We start from the raw sequence: 20,765 nt of genomic DNA, 5'->3' as shown, positions 1-20,765 counted from the left end.
ACCCGTGCCTTGGAGAGCACGTATAATAGTCGTTTCGTCGTCCATCCGCCACCGGTAGGGTGGCACGAGAGTGGCTGGGCGGCTCTAAAACCGCCGCTCGTGAGGCCTGTGACAAGCAGTGGGTTAATAAACTGCGGATAATAAACAGAACAACATTATGCAGGGTATACCTACAAGGAACACGTCCGTTTGTTCGGTCCTGCGTCCGTCAACCTGTGTCGTAGGTGTTTAGCCTAATGTGTCTGTAATAGCACTGGGAATCACATCCTTCGTCCACATTGGATCCATCCAGAATGGATCACAGCACTTTAACAAAGTTGCTTTGCGACCGAAATAAGTATGGACTTCCCCGGACTAGCTCTGAAACAAAAATCTCTACTACTACTTTGTTAGTAGGTTGGTATTTAGCCACAGCCAAAGCCTATCTGACCTGACCAGAGACAATTGAGAAATTACAAATTCCCAAATTGTCCCTGCCGGGGATAGAACCACGGAACTCCTATTTATAATAGCACAACGCTTTTCACTGTGCCAGAGAGGACTCATCGCGCTTCCGCACTATTAGGTACTTCGTTTTATCGGCAATCATTCATCATGACACGCCCTTAATGATTGAATACACTTAATAACATTATACCCGGATATGAACGGATTTACAACAAAGAAAAACATAAAAACGTTTATGTATCATGTTATTAATTAAGTATATATATTAAAATATAAGTTGTCATTGCTTATTCTTTAACCATAATACATTTTAGACTACTTAGGCTAAATATAAGGATTTCGTATTATGATTTATTTTCGTCTTTCTACACCAACCAGCGAGCCAACAAATGCATTAAGTTGTTTCTAGATAAATAATTTAGAGCAAATCGCGTTTAAAGATTAAAAATCTGTATTTTCTAATGAAAAGCTTTGATGTTTCGGGACGGGTTTTACAAAAAAGTTATTGCAATTGAAATTTTTACGTCATCAATCAATCGAATGGTTCACGACTCACGCGACGGGCGTCATGTGGGCGGGACACAGGTGCGCGCTCGCTCGCATTAGTTCTTTGCTCAGTTTGAACCGCGCTCGTAAACCGCGCGCTCGCCCGGGCCGTTTGTCTTTGTCCCGTATTTATTTATCGCGTTACTATGCCTCTGTTTTCCGATCACATAAGCAACATGTATTACAGTGGATCTTCGTTATATACAAGTTCACCGTATAATAGTGCTGTTTCTCCTTACGGTTCTTCGTACAGTGCTTCTTATCTTAATCCCGGTGGTAATTACAGTTCCCATTCATCTTTTGGAGGATATTCCCGTGCACCAATAAGTACAAGATGGGTAACGAGTGGTGGTCGTACATATTCACCGATGCTAAGCAGTATCTCAGAAAAGGGAACCTCAAGTCCAGTGAGAATAAATAGCCCTAGAAGGATCCCTATATCAACTAGAAGTTATGTGCCTTCCCCATATACCTCACGGCCTATTAATATAAATACTGCAGATATTGATGTGTCACGTGACAAATATCGGAATAAAATACATAGTTCAAATTCGACATTACCTACCGGTTTGCCCCCAAGACGACAAAGCCCTTTAATCAATAAAGAAAACGGACATGACAAACCTGATACTGGAATTGACACGTCACCAGGTCCGCGACGCTCTACAATTAAACGTGATCGAACTGTAGTAAGATTACACACTGTGAAAAGAAAAGAAAGAGATTCTCCACGTAAGCCTGCTGAAGTTTTAAATAATGCCACTAATAACAATTCATCGAACACAGATTATGTAGAGAAGCAATCAGAATCAAAGAAATGGAGGGAAAAATTTGCAGAGGACCTGGCATACACTACACAAAAGGAAAAGAAAACTTTAGGAGCTAAGTTAGTAGAAAAATTCACCTTGAAAGAAAAAGTTGAGGGTGACTTCCAGAACTCTGCAAAAACTTCTCCAAAAAATCACATAGATACAGAAAAGTCTCCAGAAAAGCAAAACAATGATGATATAATGCCTGTTACAAGTAAATCATTTGATAGACGTTGCTCTATGGAACTTTTAGCAGAACAAGCTTCTTTATTGGATTCATTGATTCGGAGAGAGAATTTAAGCACTGCACCTTTAGATATAAGTAAAGTAGGAGCTCTAAACGTAGTTACTTCTGCAGAAAAATTGGAGCCAGAAGACAAAAAAAAAAGAAAACTAGCTCATCAAAAAAACCTCTTAAGCACAACAAAATCAGACCACTCATTGCATGATAGCCTCGCGTCAAAAGATAATAAGGACCCTTTATTTCCGAAAAGGAAAAGTTTACGAAAATGTTCTTCTGGTAGCAACATCCGCAAGTTAGATTGTATCAAAGAGATTCCTAAAAAGACAGAGGCTTTAAATGTGCCCCCTCTTGAAAATGAGTTATTAATCGAAAGTAAAATTTTAAAACCTAAAATTAAAACAAAAATAACATCAACGGTAGAAGTTACATCAACGACTCCACAGTTGAAATTTGTCGTTGAAAATGTTACTGTTGAAGAAAAGTGTCGGCCGTGTAAGAAAGATATTATATTTAGTAGTACAGTAGACGAAATAAAACCCTTAAATAACATGTCAACCGAAGACAAAACTCGAAAAAGTGTAAAATTGAAAAATCAAATAAAACCGCAGGTTGACATTAAGGTAGATTCAGATAAACAAAATATTGATTTTAAAGTAAGAGATAAAAAGCCATCGAACGAAAACGTTCAGGCAACAAAAGGACATAGAAAAAGTATTAAGTCAAAACCCAAAGAAAAATCAAAACCAAAATTGGAAACTTCTGGGAATTTAACATCGCCTGAACCGGAAGATGGTAACTTTTGGGAAAAAATTGGAAAAAGAGAAACAGTTTATTTAATTAATAGGAAGCAAAATTTAGAAGAAGCTAAAGAACAGACTAAACGAACGTTATTCTGGTTTCCAGAAGATGAAGAAACTCCTAATGTGGATACAGAAGAAATTAAAAATTTAGATGAAAAGGTATTGGAAGAAACAATTGATGCAAATTTAGGTTGCACAACTAAGGAAACAAACAAAAATTTTGAAAAAGCTTTTCCAGAAGTGATAAATAGTAACTTAAATGATTTACAAAAAATTGAAACTGTACATAGCGATGTTAATAGTGAGGAATTATTAAACACACCTATTATGAAAGCTATAAATGAAGACTCCATCATTAAAAACACAGTAAATATTTCAGGTGTTGAAAAAGGACTACCTTTTCTTGACCTTACAACTGCTGGAAATGCAATTTCTAATTTGAAGTCTTGTAGGACGAGTGAGACAGACATGGATGGTAAAAAAGAAAAACAAAACTTAATTAAAGTTAAGGATGTAAATAAAAATTATCAGGAAATTGAACGGACAGGAGAAATCGCACAACCGCAAATAATTTTAAATAAAATTAATATCAAGGAAGAGGACACAACAAATATCAATAAATCAAAATACAATAAGAATAACAATGTCGATGAACCAAAGAGTTTGAATGAGAAAAATTCTGTAAGAGATCAAAATATTTATTTAATGCAAACAAGTATATCAAGTAATTTAAAGGAAGAACCAGAAGCAAATTGTAATAGGAATAGTTTATCAAATAATATTCAAATTAGTCCTATTGAGAGTTCAATTATTTCTGAAAAGCTGTTAGCTGGAAATAATGATATAAAAAATAGTCATAAAGATGAGATTGAAAATATTTCTACAATTAAGATTAGCACTGGAACGATTCCCAATGCTTCAGTCAATGCTGCTGAAACTTTCAACATTCCTGGCGCTAAAATTATGAAATCTTCTACAAATATATCACCAAAAATGAAAAATACAGATAGTCCTTTTAAATCGGAAATTGAGATAAAAGCAGATAAACAAGACGAGGCGTCAACCCTATTACATTCATGTAAAGATGTGGCTGTAAATATTGAAAATACTACCACAGAAATTAACAAAGATTTTAAAATAGAACCAGAAATCATCAATGCCAATATTGAAAAAACTGATTTGACCGATAACAGAGATAACAACACACAACTCGAAGAAAATAATCCCAATATTGAAGTAGAAGATGTAAGTAAAAATGTAGAATTCGATAAAGAGATTGAAGAGACAATTACAAAGTCTGAACCAGTTAAAACTGAACCAGTTCCACCTACAGATGCATTTCAAGTATTTACTAATATGAAACCTGTTAAAGAAGAGAAGGCACTTAAACCTCTAATTGCTACACCACGACCTCTTCGAAAACGAAATCCTCAATCAATTCGTTCTTCATCCTCTTCTTCTTCTGAAACATCTGACGATGAATCATCAGAAGAAGATACAAAAGAAGACGCTAATAAAGATGAAGGTGAATCGGGATCTAGTCAGGGTGAATGTGAAAACAATCCAGATGGACGAATATCGACAGGCTCTAATGACTCTGGCTTTGATTCTTCGGCTCCTACATCGCCTTCAGGTTTTCTGCATGCTAAAAAAGGTAACATTCAAAAATATATTAATTCCTAACTGTAATATACTGTGTATATAATATGTAGATACACCTATGCACGTATGCTTTGCACGGCTAAAAGCACAGTACTTAATAGGGGGAACCAGCGTTTAAACCTACAAAGAGTTTAAAACGCGCAATCTGGCTCTATCTGTTATAGACTGCGATGTTAACTGTCATCGAAAGTGTGAAAAGTTAACGGCAAATTTGTGTGGAGTGAACCAGCGCCTTCTTGTGGAAGCTTTAGCATCTCGAACAACATCTAAGAGAGGTAGGTATGTTTCAAATTTTAACAACACATGTGTTAATTGCTACTTAGTATATTGAAATTATTAGTCTACTCATGTCTTCCATAGATATTAAGGTGTTTGAAAATGTATTCTATAACAATTTCGGATTAAACACGTTTGTTTATGTTGTGGAGTACCGCGTGGGCGCACTATGCGGCTGCCGCTGTCTGGATGGAAGCCAGTCATTTGCAGCTCACCTGTACATAATTAATAGCACCGATACAACTGAAATTAACAAAGACTTATCTATTATAGTCTTATTTCATACTTTCGAAAGCATTAAAACAACCCGAAATTTTAAATAAAACATCTAATACTAAGTTACTTAACTTATAAGTAGAATTTAGAAAATTAAGTATCAGAAAGATTCATCTTCAAAGGGGCATCTTTAAAAAAACCTTTAGATTTGAGATTTGATACCTAATCTGTGCTATGGCTGCATATTTTATGACACAGTTAGATCAATCATCATATAGAAGCAATGCCAGCCCTTGTAGTTCCCGTGACTAAAGCAATCGAAAGTTACGATGGTTGTCGATTTATTTGGCGTCGCTTCAAACGTTACGTATTTTTATCCATCCAGACTGTTCGCCTCTTTGTTGGCATTGCTCGTTGGGAGTTTTGTTTTACGGTGATTATGCGAATATTATGACAGACAGTATTGTCGATAAAAAAACAAACATTTTGGAAATAGTAACATACAAAAGACTGAATAACTTAGTTGTGAACGTTGGTATAGAGCTATCTATCTATTAGTATTGGGTTCTAAAATATGTTAATAAAAAGGTACACAATAATTCAATATTAGTGCATTTGTTTCATATTTTAGCTTAATGTGGGGTAATTTAGCTCCAATAGTTTCGTAGTTCTATGGCTAGTTATATTCGGAACATTAAAGACCAACCTTAAGTTGTTTTAAAGCCCTGAATAATTTATGGGCAGGATGTTTTATGGTGTTTATCTGCAGGTGGAGACAACCCCAGCACATCAGCAGGCATCACACCTCCCCAAACATTTACCCACGACATCTTAGAGCAAGAGTTGGGTAAGAATAACATTAATAGCTCGGAGGTATTAACACCTAGGTGTTCCTATATTTTGTCTTCATATTTTCTTTTTCACGTTATTAATGCTTTGCTTATACTGCCGCCTTAACTCCATAATGTCTATCTCATGCATATATTTCCCATATACTATGGTAACAATTCCATTAAATTCATTCATTAAAGTTTATAAAAACTTTTACTACCAGTAAGATATGTATATCTTCTTTATTTCGGCGAACCGTCAGACTTATTTTAGTCTATGCAAACAAGCTACTCAATAAACTCTATTTCAAGAAGAACTTTTAGTTCGTCTGTAATAAATTTATGCTTCCTGACACAATTGGCAAAAAGCGAATTGTATTTCGAAACCGTCTAAAAATATCAACGCTATAAGCGTGTCAGGACTTTCTCTTGGGATGCTGGTGTTTCTCATATCACATTCAAAGTTTCCGCGTTCCTACACTGCATCGGAATTTGATATTATACATTTCACCACATTTGTTTTTACTTTAGATGTTGCAAGAACAAATTGGATGTTAAGAATAAGTATTGTAATCGCCAAAAAGGAGGTTAGCCATTTCATTTCAGGTAATTGTGAAATAAAGAAAATATATTTGCATAAAACGATGCCAGAGATTAAATAGTTAGTAACAAAATATGTTTAAAAAAACATATTTGTGATGATGGAAATTTAGATTTAGGTGGTACCTAGTTACCTACAGATTTACTCGTTAATTTAATTATAATATTATTATCCAGTAATTACAGTATAATATATTTCCATCCTTAACAAAATTACGAAACGTAATACTACGGATAATAAACGTGATTCAAACCAAATATATTATGTAGTTATATATCAGATACCAATACGAAGTATCTCAGTCTTTGTAACTGTCTTTTTTATTGGCATCATAAAGCTCGTAACCGAAATCTCTGTCAACACAAAGTTTTCACGTTTTTTATTGTTATTGATACGGTTACGGAGAAATTTCGTAATTCGGAGGTTTCTAACATTCCGAGAAATTATACTACCTACCCATCGAAACTTTGTAAGCCTTTATAATTTTTGTTTTCACATGGGTAGTAGGTATTTTAAATATATCAATTATAGATTTTTATTTGAACGCAATAGAGTTCCCTGAAACAGTACGACGTTAAAATCTATTGCTCTGATTACGACCAGTTTGTCGTTTCTATTGAGGGGAGTTAGGTACTCTATTTCCAAACATTATCAGATTTCCCCTAGATAGTCTTTGAAGATAATTGAAGTCTGATAAATATGTATCTCGTTCCAGACTACTTTTGTGAAATTAATGAAAAATATTGCAAAATCTTAATATCTTTAATAAGACGACCTTGATCTGTCTGAACTCGGTATTTTTAAGAGCACGTGAATCTTTTAGACACCTACCTATCTACACTACTTATCTATGGAAATAACTGACATCGTTTTGTGTAGTGAATCATAATCACATTTTGATAAGTATGAAAATCAATTACATGAGTAATGTGTTTTATGTTTATTTATAATTTTATGAGGTAGGTAACTTTCGATGTATTGACCTATCAATTTTTAACTAAGAAAAGAAAAACACAAGATAATACCTAGATATATAGTCATTAGGAAAGAGAGAAATGAGTGTTGCCCTGTGGTTCGATTGGTGGTTTGACTAGTCTAACCAATGGGAATTAGGTTAGAGATTTGGTCACCTAGCCACAGTCTCTTGCTTTTTTTTTGTTCAATGGAGATGGGACTGGCCTATACATATTTTCTATACACTCGTTCTCGGAATTTAGTTCTTTAAGCTTAGTTTAATAATTTCCTCTCATAAAATACTTAATTTAACTGACAAAACGCCTCTTTGCTCATTAAAAACTATTATTAGGTACCTGGTTTCTTTTATATTTCCTGTATACTATAACCGTAAAATATTTTGACGATCATTAACCATTAAGGTAGCCAAATTAATATACATATATTTATCTATTTTAATATCCACCAAGAAACTACTAAATGAAAGTCTTAATTTGTTATTTGTAATTACCTATTCAAGAATACGAAACAAATCATTACAGAACATTCGACGGCTTATGACCTATTCCGGAAAACTGGTCGTTTTACGCCTCCTGCAAGAACCATTCCACGCTTCAGAAAGTACACCATCGAAGATTTTCAATTTATACGGGTTTTGGGCAAAGGAAGCTTTGGTAAGGTGAGTATTTATATAATTAAAAAAATCTAATCTTATGTAAATGTTTTTTATTAATGCTTAATCTCGGGTTTACATAATAACTACTATGTACATTACTTAAAAACTTCAATTGTCGCCGAAGAAATTGTTTTGAGCGTGGTGATAAAAATGGAACATTTTCAGTACTTAAATATAAAGTATTTTTCAGTTGGTAGTTAGGTACGTACCTATTGTTTTCTGCCGTTGACCCACTTGTCAATAGAGGCATGTGCCAGATCTTTAACGTAGGTTTGGCGTACCGCTTATTTGTTAAGGGTTTTATTTTAATTTGCAACCAGTTAAACTTCTAAAGCTTCATTTGCTATTAATGGGGTGTTGACCCTGGGAGAGGCACACTAAGCCGGCCTTGATCAAATACGGGACGGGTCTATAGGTAAACTTCTTCCACTTATTCCGTAGTAGGTACCTGCCTATATGTACCAATAACTATTGATCTTGTTATCTGTACCTAAACTAGGTGTAAACAAAGGAAGACTTAAAATAACTATATATTGAATTATTTTTAACATTTGTTGAGCGAATTAAGTGAATAGTGCATTTTACACCGATACAATTATCTTTTTTCTGAGTTTCCTTAAATTTTAACAATTTAAATGTAGATGATATGCGAATGTACCTTTCTAAAAATAACTATATGAAAAATAAAACAAGGGAAATTGCCAAGAAAAAAACTGGCTATCGCCTACAACAAAACACTTTTGTGTCGGGAGCACAAACACGCGACGAATATTGGCCATGTGGAATGTATATATAATACGAAGCTGCTGACAGATGCGCCTATTCCATCCATGACTAAACAAACAGGCTTGCGAAAAGTTTACTGAAATTCCACATTTGCATTGAAAAATAAACAATACTAATAAGTACTTTCGTTAATAAAAATAAATCATAAGTAACATTAGTAACATATTAAATTAATAAGATTTATAATTAATATAAAGCACGCAGTAAAAGTTAAATTACCCCCAGATTTTCTCTTGCAGTAATTTGTGTCGGTTTTTTCGCGATAAACTATGCGTATAAACAAAAAAATTATGAAAATAACTGAAAACTTACAATAAAACTGCTAATAGATATTCTAATTCTAGGGTTGAGACATTATCTACTAAAAAACATGAGGCCTTCAGTGAGGTTCTGCAGTGAGCTTGCTATTGGCGTATTTATACAGTATAGATTTCAGCCTAAGACTTAAGGAGTCTTAAGTCAAGGCATGTGTATGAAACTTTTATAGCACTTAAATAGCAATGTCGACATTTTAAATCTATATTATAATAAATAAAATCTACGACGGCCGTCTCGAGTCTCGATAGCAGGAAAATGCCAAATTATATTTATATCGAGTACGATGAACCTGTTAAAGAACAGTTTCAGTGGGGCACATTATTTGATAGCAACGTCATGAAAATGTCTATACAATTAAGTAGGTAGGTAGATACTATTATATTAAGCAGGAAGGTTAACCCTTGCCTATGATGATTCCATTTCATTTATTTCTTCAAATAATAATAAAAATATTTTTTTTTAATTCATAGTGGTGAAAACATTACAAATACCAATTTTATATAATTTATCTAAGATACAGTTTTCTTTAACAAATGAAGAAAAATATAATTAATTAATCTGCAGACAGCCTCTTTCAATAACTTTCCGCCAACTTCCGTAAGGTGAACTACTTACGACAGTAAACCCTTCTCTTTTTGAGAGGATCATCGAGCCCTTGTATATAACCTCTTGAAGATGTAGGTACCTAGTACATACATAGTTTTAAATGTGACATGACAAACAAATAAACAATTACCGAAAATCATACGAACCCCTTAAAACCTTATATCTGACAGCATACCTAGATAAGATTAAATATTAAGCAGGTATAAGGTATTGTAGCCACGTAAGCTAGGCACCTGTGACTGACAAAAATCTTCATAAAAGTTATTAATTCGTATGGAGCTTGAGCTAGCAGAATATGATGGCACTTTGCCATTCTTCGTGTCTCCTTTACCTGCCCTGCAAGTACAGTCGGCTATAACTCTAGCCGGGCTATTTTCAGTGTTGACATCACTACTCACATTTAAAACGACGCACGCCACGTGTCATCGGCCTCGTGAATACAATAGATATTGTAATAATTAAAGTTAACACTAATTGTTTGCCAGAACTTCTTATTTCTATTTTTAAATCTGAATATAAATATATAAAGCATCTAGACTGTTAAAGGATATAGACTGTACACTACCAGTTCTGCAAGTCGATAGAGTCAAGGGTCCAAAATGGTACATGCCGAGATAGGATAGGGTAGGCAAAGATTTAAACACAATTTACGATTATCTAAAGAAAAGACATAAGAATTCGATAATAATACCCAGACCCCAGTAGTATAAATTATTTAAGTCATTGGTCGTACTTACCTGTTTAGCAAATGCTGTTGATGTTATATAGATTAAATCAGTCAAAACGTTAACAACTCTGTATCATTATCATCATCAAACAAAGTACCACGGTTGGGTACAGGCCTCTTCTCTCAAATGAGAGATGGTTTTAGAGCTTAGTCTCACTACACTGCTCCAATGCAGTTTTGTGGGTTTTAAAGACTATTATCACAATTTTTTTCATGTACAAGTAAAGTAACGTAAAGTAATTATAATAATTATACTTACAAATGCGTACCTGACAACTTATATTAGTTAATGTATGTAAATACATTTATTACATAAACAATTTAAATGTTGCAATTTAAAATCTGCTGTCCCTGATTTAGGTAAAAACCTGTATTACCTACAGGCGACAGTGCTTTCCTTAAATTGTTGTATGATTGTGCGTGTGTGAGTTTGCGTCGCGTAGGTAAGTACCTACGCGACGCAAACTCACACAAGTACAAGTGTACTCGCGTATATGTTTGCTTATACAAATTATTACAATTAGTGTCAATAACCGGATCAGACGGCTTAACGTGCTGTCCGAGGCACGGCGGTTTACACGCCGATAACCGAACTGCGGGCCGATTTTTAAAATTCGTTATCAGAACAACACAATAGCTACCTCTTAATTTCTGGCCCGACCCGGGATTTGAACCCAGGACCTCGTGATGCGTAGCATGCTAACCACTGGACCAACGAGGCCGTTATCATCCGCAGCCTATTGACGTCCCACGGCTGGGGAGAGGCTTCCTCTCTCATATGAGAGATAATTTTAGAACATAGACCGGTCATACGCAGATACTTAGATAAAAGTTATGTAAATAGGAAACCAATTAATTATGCGTTGGTTAAAGTGATAATTCATTTTATTTTTCAACTAAAGTTTTTGAACTTTTTTGAACATATAAGACGTAAATAAATAATATCTTTTATTTAATTAGCCTAAGTAGCTACTGAGTTTCTTCGCACAATATTAAAGTCTTCCTGATATTTTGCGGACGGATGCTTGGCCCCATTGCCTTTGACGCCGAGCCAGAAATACGGAGAAAGCTCCAATTTATTTGGATTAAAACGAAAATTACGAACACTCCGCTCGTATGTCAAACATATTTCCTGTCATATAAATCAAAACTGTAATCATATTTTATGGAAGAGGCCATCATGTTCTAATGACCAATAAATACGTGAATAGTTATAATATTATGTATAAAAGTACCTCATTCACGATAAATAGCAAACAAAATTGCAAGTATAAATTACGACATGCGATTGTCAACCTCCCCTACTTTAGATCGTACACTAATAAATAATTCTTGTTGGTCAGAGCTTACTATGTTGCTACATTGCATTTTATTTATGTAAGCGAACTTATCTGTCAACCCTAGGTTAGTGGATCTTTGGTCACGTGGGTCTTTAAAAACGTTTTTTTTAGTTCCTACGTTATATTATTTAAAACCATGTTTTTGTTTATTAATCAAAGAAAACTCAAGATTAATGTTAGATCTACTTTTCTAGCTTACAAACTTTTTCATTTGGCATCAGTCGTTATTACAGAAATAAATCAGCTCTTTGGCACATTTTACATTATTTGCACTTAGATATTATAAACGGCAGAACTTTCAGTTCCAACAATAGGTAATCTGTTTATGGTATTTGCTTTGACTAAACGGTCCTAAGGGGCACTATTATTTTCTATTACTCATAGGATATATTACCATCAAATTACATGATCGTTCGCATGGGGTCATACGGAGCACGCAAATTGATGCAACTGTCCGTTAATCAGTGCCTAAGTTTGTTTTTATAGAAACTTTACAGCTGAATTAGCGTAACCGAAAAATCAAAAATTTTCCAAAAGAAGCTTTATATCTATGATAAATATTATCATTTATCATTTTGATTGATTCGTCGGTTACGCTAATTCGGCATTTGGGCTCGATATGAAACAGAGTTTTAAGTAAACTGCTAGCCCCGCGCCGAAAAACCCCCGTGACAGATGCCGAGAAGGCCGAGTTGCACGGTTAAATCAAGATATAACAATGTTCCAATCTCCCTATTCTGTATTATTTACATAATGATATTCATTATCAACTGCCTATTACAGTCCACTGCTGGACTAAAGGCCTCTCCCAACTGGGGGATAATGATATTATTATGTATTATTTGTTCAACAGGTAATGTTAGCAGAACTAAGAGATACAGAATACTACTACGCAGTTAAATGTTTGAAAAAAGACGTTGTGTTAGAAGACGACGACGTTGAGTGCACACTCATTGAGAGGAAAGTTCTCGCGCTCGGCACCAACCATCCTTACCTCTGCCATCTGTTTGCAACTTTCCAGACTGATGTAAGTTATCTCGGATAAGCAATAGTGTTTTTCATAACTCACTTCTATTTTCTGTATAATTTTCAACTTAATTACGTCAGCAGGCACGGGCCTCTCATAGAAAAGATGTTTTCTTTTTTAAATAAATAATTAAGTACGACCGTACACACATCGTCAATATATAATTAAGTATACCTACTACGACAGTACACACATCGTCATCCAGCCTTAAAGTGACCGTAGCTTGTGTTATTGCACACTAAGATGACTGATGAAATAAAAAATTACTATCGTTAAATAGGTGTTTATGTGCAGGTATATATTTATTACATGTAAAGGTAATGTATAATAAACTGCTATTTCCCTTTTCAGGTTACGAGCTTTTACTTGCATCATTTCCATCAAATGAGATGTTAAACATTAATAATTAAAGATGTTTTGTTTTGTTTATTTATTGTTTTTTTTTTTATTTTTGCAAAGGCGGCCGATTGGCGCAGTTTGCAGCGATCCTGCTTTCTGAGTCCAAGGCCGTGGGTTCGATTCCCACAGCTGGAAAATGTTCGTGTGATGAGCATGAATGTTTTTCAGTGTCTGGGTGTTCATTTGTATATTCTAAGTATTTATGTATATTATTTATAAAAATATTCAACAGTCATCTTAGTACCCATAACACAACGCTTACTTTGGGGCTAGATGGCGATGTGTGTATTGTCGTAATATATTTATTATTAATTTTTTTTCAGTCTCATCTCTTCTTCGTGATGGAGTACCTAAATGGCGGGGACTTGATGTTCCATATCCAGCAAAGTGGTCGATTCCCGGAAGTGAAAGCGAGGTTTTACGCCGCCGAAATTGTTTCCGGACTGAAATTTCTTCATAAGAGAGGAATTGTTTATAGGTAGGTATGAAACTAATTATACCAACATCGATATATATATATGCTGCGATAGATTATTTTCAATGAATAGGTAATTAGAGATTAATTGACGATATAAGCCAATTTTGACAAAAATAAACCTCAGGTCAGCCATTTTCTGAATTGCTTTTTGACAAGAACTAGCTAGACGAAGCTGTCAAATGAGGCGTTATGTATGAAAAAAGGATGGTTGGCAAATTAATACATACTTCAACCCGGGGGAAAAAATTCTCAAGACATTTTACATATTATAATAATTAATAGGTATTGAATATTTCTCATCTGCCGAATACTGTTTATTAGGCTGCACATAAATGACTTTTCTTATTTTCTTAGACAGTGGATTAATAGAGGTTTTTTTAAATTATCAAAGGGATTTGAAATTGGACAACATTCTATTGGACTTCGACGGTCACGTACGGATTGCGGACTTCGGCATGTGCAAGTTGCAAATCTACCTTGACAAGACGGCGGACACGTTCTGCGGTACTCCAGATTATATGGCACCTGAGGCGAGTACCTAATCTCTTTAGTCACGTTACAAAACCTGAAAATGGCTGCGTTAAAAACGTAAGTACTTCAAGCAATTTCTTGTAAAATGTCTAGAGCATCAGGATTAGGGATGCCATGTCATATGTTTATCTATCTATACTTATAATAAAACATTAACGGGTCAAATTCTGTACATTGAAGATATTTAAAAAAATATATTTGGACGGCACTCTTTAGCCGATACTAAACCCAAAACAGTATTTTTTTCATTCTTGTCTGTCTGTCTGTATTAATCTGGGCCACGCATCACGCTGAAAATCCTGAATGAATTCAAATGAAACTTCCCACCATTTGAGGTAGGTAATAAGATATTTTTTATCCCGAAATTCAGTTCCGTTCCTTTCGGAGAGGGGGTGAAAGTGTTTTACGATTGTATACACCATAACTCCGTCAAATTTTAACCGATTTAAATATTTCTCTATGTACTGGATAGGTTATACTATCAGTTTAGTTTTGCCCAAATTTCGTGAAGATCTGATGAATATGATTGGAGATAGAGAACAGAACTCCTCAGCTGATAGCAGCAAACTTCTCACTAAAGGCTTGATAATACTGAATAAGTAAAGAGTTGCCACATTTATGAGGACTTCAGAGCTGGGACTAAATAAAAAATGTTAGATATTTTCTTGGTTAACCTTAAGCATATGAACCAACCAACATTCTATTCTTCCTTTAACGATTCTCGTGATACGAGCTAAGATGCCAATTTATCTTTCAAACTTCGAAAGACGGACACCCATCCATTTACTGATTTGTGTCAATGTTTCCTTACCCAACATTATCTACTAAGGCAAAACTGGAGAAGGTGCTCGAGACAGTCATTTGTAATTGGCAATGTTTACGTGATTTAAGGTTTCAATAAGTTGGTGATTAAGACATCCACACCTCAGTAGTTTGTTTCAATATTAATAGATAAATAATTTGTATTGAAATATAATTTTAGTTATATAGATTATTTTACATAGTTTTGTATATTTGGCACTTCCAGTTCGATTGAAATAATATTTACGTTTGGTATTTGATTTATTGAGTGGTGTGGACTATGTAGCAGTGCGCAACGTCCCGAAATTAGCAGGCGAAGCCGAAGGGCACATCTAGTAAATAATATCCATCAACATATTAGTCCGTCATGTATTTGATTGATTTATATTACACTTTGAAAAAAAATCTCTTGGATTGTGTAATATAAAATGGAAAGAAATGGCCTTTTTAGTATATAAACAGCTAATCGCACGTATATTGAAATTCTTTGGAGTATGCCTGACGCCAATACCAATAAGAAATTGCACACGCAGATTAAGGCATTTACATATTGCGAAGTTAATTTCCAATGAGAAGAGCGTGGTCTAATTACGACGTTCGGCTCGTGTTCAGTAGTGGCTAAGCACAACATCATAGTTTTAGTAAAAGGGATATACCTAAAACTAGAGTAGCTATACGTGAATATTGTTATTGCGAACTATGCCACTCTGCTCTACTATGAAAAATATTTTAAATTTGCAGATAATCAAAGGCATCAAATACAACCAGACCGTGGACTGGTGGTCGTTCGGTGTGCTGTTGTATGAAATGCTGATTGGTCAGAGTCCGTTCAGCGGCTGCGACGAAGACGAGCTTTTCTGGTCCATATGCAATGAAATGCCATCGTACCCGCGCTTCTTGTCGCCAGAGTCCTTAAGCATATTAACTAGGGTAAGTTATTAGAGGTCTATACGACCTATTATCTAGTAGAAGAATCAGAGTTACCGACATAGTTTAACCAGTTGCAAATCTGTAGTAGCAATGGTCCCAAGTTCTGAATAGCGACCACGCGCCGGTAAACGCAGCTTTGGTCGACACCCAACGAGGTGGACAGACGACATCAAAGAGTGCGAGAGTGGAAACAAGCGGCCCAGGACTACGGAATCTGGAGCTCTCTAAAATACCTTAGTCTTGCAGTGGACGTCTATCGGTTGAACGATGTACTAATGTACCTATTTAATTAGTTGAATTAAAACGCACATAACTTCAGTAAGTTAGAAGTGCCTAGGATCGAACTTGGCACCCCCGAAAGGGAGGCCGAAATGATAACCATTAGCAATCACTAGTCCGGTCAATTTAGACTTTCGAAGGTGCATAAAATCCCAACAAGCTAGAAATCAGTAAAATTGTTCAAAACATAATTATTATCAATAATAATTAAAAGTTCCCCATCATTCCCGTGTGTGGAAAAAAAGTTATTTAAGGTCAAAAAAATTAGTTTTTCGAAATTTTTAGCAAAACGGTAAGTTTTATCATAAAGTACCTTAGATAAACCTTGTAGATCATAAAATTATCTATAAAAAATGTATCAATACTTTTTTTTCCTACGAGCCACAGTTTCTGAGATAAAGCGACGTCTAGATTGACCGGATTACACTACCGTTAGATATATTTTAATTTGACAATATCTCTAGCTACTGGACAAAGACGCCAGGACGCGACTCGGTGGACCCGAATGTATGCATGGTGACATCAGAGACCAGAAATTCTTCGAGCAAATTCACTGGGACAGATTAGAGAGAAGAGAGCTTGAGGCGCCATTTAAACCTCGTGTGGTAAGTATGGAAAAAGGCTTTTGCGGATTCCGTATAATATTTTGTTACTTTCGATCAATTATTTTTTAATGACTATAGTACCTACTAGGGTTATGGGTATATTAAGTATAACTTAACAGGTTAGCCAACTACTATTTTAGACTTTATCTTCACTTATCTATCACCTAACATAGACAGGACACAAAAATTATTTCCCCCGAATATGTTATACCCAAGGGACGTGGGGAATCTTATCCTTTCCCCGGGGAGAAAAGTCTCACTGACGAACTAGCCCTTGATCTAAAAAAAACCTTATTACAGAGACATCCAATGGACACCCAATACTTCGACAGAGCCTTCACAGGCGAACGGCCACGCCTAACTGCAGTCGAACCACAAGTCCTCCGCTCTATGGACCAAGAACCGTTCAGAGGATTTTCCTACACAAATCCGAATGCTACTGACCGGTAAAATGGACCTCAAAAAAGACATGTTGGTTTGAATTTGTTCACTTTCTGTGATATGAGTAGTCCACTTTCAAACCCCGTTAAGTTTATGCAGCAATTAATTGAGAAAACTAATTAAAATGTTTAGACTTAAAATTACGATATTAAGATGCATTTTTTTGTGTATTACATGAACTTAGTAGCACATCGAATTAAATTATGTTAGCAAATAAAATCACTCTTTCATAATAATCATTTAATTTGCATTTTAAAATTAAACATAGCTAGTTTTGCAAAAGATTTTTTAACATAGATAGTTTTGCAGTTGTATGCAATCAACATAGGCAGTTTTGAAATAATCAAATATAAGCTTCTATTTTCCTCTACTCTTAAGAAATTACAATTTTTATCTATTATTACACTCTTAAGTCTATTTCTTCGTGTATTATGGTTTCTTCATTATCAGTCTCTTCTATAACAGTCTCATTTGGTTCTTCTTGAAGAAAATTGTAATATTGTAAATAATCGTAAGAAGCCCAATCTTCACCGAAATGTTTTTTCAAAAGATTTCGCACATCATTTAACTTTACTGGTTTTACTGGAACTCCAACATTCATCATAACGGGCACAATATTTTCGAATGATTTGCCTCTTTTGCAAACGTTGCCATAATTTATTACCTCAGATACATAATTAGGTTCCCCTTTAATGGCAATTCTATTATTTTTATCCTTTCTTAAAAAGAATCTTTTAGAGGCATTAAATTGAAAGTGCCAAGATCCAGGTAACTTAAGTACGTTTTTAACGCTTGATTTCCAATCATAAAAATGGAAGTCGCTGCCTAGTCTGAGAACCGTACCATACTTTTTAAAAATATCAAAATATGTCTGGGGTTCCACAATGACTTCTAAAGGACGTATTTCTCTTTCGATATTTCCAAATACACGGTCGGGGGGCAAAAATGAATGCCCCACTACAGGGAATATCAGCGTAAGTTTCTTGATGTGACGTGGAGCTTTTGTTTTTAGCCAATATGCCAACATTCCCAAAACGATTGAGTTTTTATTTTGCCCCCCACAACCGTCGCAAAATAATTTAATATGACTAACAGTGTCTTCAAAATTGGTATTCATTAGCCGATGAAATACCGCCGAAGCAATCTGATTAGATCCTTTCTTTGCCTCAGTTTCCAACCACGTGTAAATAAATGTGTTTAAACAGTTTTGAGCCCCACGAGATGGCCCTTGACATACTGTTAAGTTATACGTATACAATTGTCGGCTAAAGTAGGCACTCTGGTCTGGTACTTTTGGTAAAACCAAATTCTTTTGACAGTCAAAAGAGAAAATTATTTCGTTGTCGCCTTGTGTTTTGAGGCTAGTGTAAAAGCATTTGGCCTTTAGCTTGTGAATACGAAGCTGAGCTATTTGCAGCTGTTTTTTTGCTGTGTCGCGTTCTCTTTTAATAACTTCTTTTAATTGAATGCATTTAGAACATGCATCTGTAGCGGGAGACTTAAAACTCAAATTAAAGTACTTGTTAAAGATACGTCGGAAAAATTCATATCTCACTGACACATTCTGAGCGTCATCGTTGTAAAGTTTATGCAATTTTTTTATACTTAGATCGCTGCTCAGATATTGCACAGTAGATCTTCCTCTAACATAATGTGATTCCAAAGCTTCAAGTCCCTTTATAAACGATTTTACGGATTCTGTGCGATCAGAATACAGATTGGACTTTCTATTACCTCCTCTTCTTTCTTTCGGCATTGCCATCGTGATTAAATGCTGTTTACAAATTCTTTGAATTCTGTCCCTAGAGATTCCCAGAATTGTGGTCATTGCTTTTTGACACACCTTAATTAATTTGACGCGGCGTCTTCCAGCCAAATTTTCGTGCTTTGGTATAAAATAGCATATAGTCTGGGATTTTCTCTTTCCTTCTTTTTTAGGAGTTTGCGCTGTACAGTATTTTAATAAAAAAGTATCTTGGGTGACTTTAACTGAAGTTGAATAAAAATTCCGATGAAATTTACTGTAGTCTTGAACCGTTAAGTCGTTACACTTGTATCCCTGTTTTGAATTTCCATGTACACATTGTGGTATAACTGGCAGTCCCTTAGGCATATGTCTAAAACAAAACAGATAGGCACATTAATAAATAACAATAGAGCAAAAAAATCCCCAGCAAATAACCAGGTATCTATCCTATTTACAAAAGGTAACCATAAAATAATAATCTTACCGTTTCGACTTCTCAAGTTCTCTCTTCCATGTAGATTTATCAGCTATCTTTTTACGTCCTCTTCTGTTTGGTGCCAAAACAACTTCTTGTTCTTGATACTCCATGATAATTTTAATAGAAAATACCTCGTTTTTAAAAGCCTGCAGTATCTGAAGAAAGCAACGCGTGCATGCACTTCGACAGTATTATGCGTACTGGCACTCAAGATGGCGGCTTTTGCAAAAGTCACCACGCAACTTAGCGTCGTTTGCAAGTTAATACAAACTTAGCGATTTTTGAAAGTGGACTGCCGATCAACATAACGACTTTTGCAAAAGTATTGAGATTTCAATCCCATTTTATTCTTATCATAGCGAGTTTTAACACAGTATATTAAATGCTGACGTTAATATTTTAAATCCTTAACCGATTGGCGCCATTGGATAAAAAATGTTTTTTTTTTAACATAACGTGGTTTGCAAGTGGACTACTCATATAAAGGTGAAGCTAAAGTACGTTTAACGACAAGATGACGGAGCAAATTATTTGTTAATTGGAATTGCTGTTTGCGAACTACCGTTGAATTTTCGACTTTTCAGCCATGGTGAATTTGCTATACCAACCGATTGTAGTGGTTGGTTCAACTTCGAATGCTAATGAAGTGAGGTTGAACTTGTTTGTTAAAAAAATATAAATAGTTACATAAAAAAGATTTTATATCCAAGAAATAATCCTATGTTATAAATAAATTGTACATATCAATTATACAGTGTATATTGTGTCTGGTACACACTTATGATTTTGCATAAATATTATGATTTTGTTTAATTATAATTTTAGGTAGGTATCTTATAGGTACGAGCATGATAAATATCTAAATGATGTATCTTTTTCGTAGATAATAAATGCGTAAGCCAATAGTATTTTGACATTTTTATTTTTCCTGTAGGTCTGCAATCTCTTTATAACGCAATATATTTTTTTATGATGCTGGAAGCTGGAGTAATTTTATTTTAATTAGTAATAAAAAATGTATCATTAAATAAGGTAGGTTAGCTTTCTGCATTTTAATTTGGTATGTATCCAAAACGTCAAAATAGTCCACCATAAGTATGCTAATCCTACTAATTCATAGTGACTTGCTAGCTACATAATATTATCCAACTTTTGAGTCGTAGGCCGTAGTAGATATGTTTGTAACAGAGCTAATCCCTGAGAAAGTTTCG

General features: G+C 34.8%; 1 protein-coding gene across 3 annotated transcripts; it reads left to right on the top strand.

Annotated features, from left to right (window-relative positions):
- The first annotated feature begins 1,078 nt into the window (after window positions 1-1,078).
- LOC120625825 (probable serine/threonine-protein kinase drkD) lies at window positions 1,079-20,462 on the top strand. 3 transcript variants are annotated; one of them, XM_039893055.1, is made up of 11 exons: window positions 1,079-4,500; window positions 4,673-4,783; window positions 5,770-5,847; window positions 7,928-8,064; window positions 12,692-12,865; window positions 13,588-13,742; window positions 14,134-14,272; window positions 15,816-16,004; window positions 16,748-16,888; window positions 17,189-17,387; window positions 20,033-20,462. In XM_039893055.1, the coding sequence occupies exons 1-10, from the start codon at window positions 1,140-1,142 to the stop codon at window positions 17,336-17,338; spliced, it is 4,635 nt and encodes a 1,544-aa protein (XP_039748989.1). In that variant the 5' UTR covers window positions 1,079-1,139; the 3' UTR covers window positions 17,339-17,387; window positions 20,033-20,462. The 3 variants fall into 3 exon arrangements, with proteins under 3 accessions (XP_039748989.1, XP_039748991.1, XP_039748992.1); XM_039893057.1 differs by lacking the exon at window positions 4,673-4,783; XM_039893058.1 differs by lacking the exons at window positions 4,673-4,783; window positions 5,770-5,847.
- Window positions 20,463-20,765: the final 303 nt, after the last annotated feature.

The sequence above is a fragment of the Pararge aegeria genome, chromosome 8, assembly GCF_905163445.1.
Source record: "Pararge aegeria chromosome 8, ilParAegt1.1, whole genome shotgun sequence".
Classification (NCBI taxonomy): Eukaryota; Metazoa; Arthropoda; class Insecta; order Lepidoptera; family Nymphalidae; genus Pararge; species Pararge aegeria.
The sequence above is the reverse complement of the archived record's forward strand: the minus strand, read 5'-3'. Positions and strand labels throughout refer to the sequence as shown.

Bases quoted from the DNA above. Each gene is read 5' to 3' on its own strand.
- LOC120625825 (XM_039893055.1), top strand. From the start codon at position 1,140: ATGCCTCTGTTTTCCGATCACATAAGCAACATGTATTACAGTGGATCT. The intron at 4,501-4,672 runs GTAACATTCAAA...TATCTGTTATAG, and splicing joins TTTTCTGCATGCTAAAAAAG to ACTGCGATGTTAACTGTCAT. The intron at 5,848-7,927 runs GTAAGAATAACA...AAATCATTACAG, and splicing joins CATCTTAGAGCAAGAGTTGG to AACATTCGACGGCTTATGAC.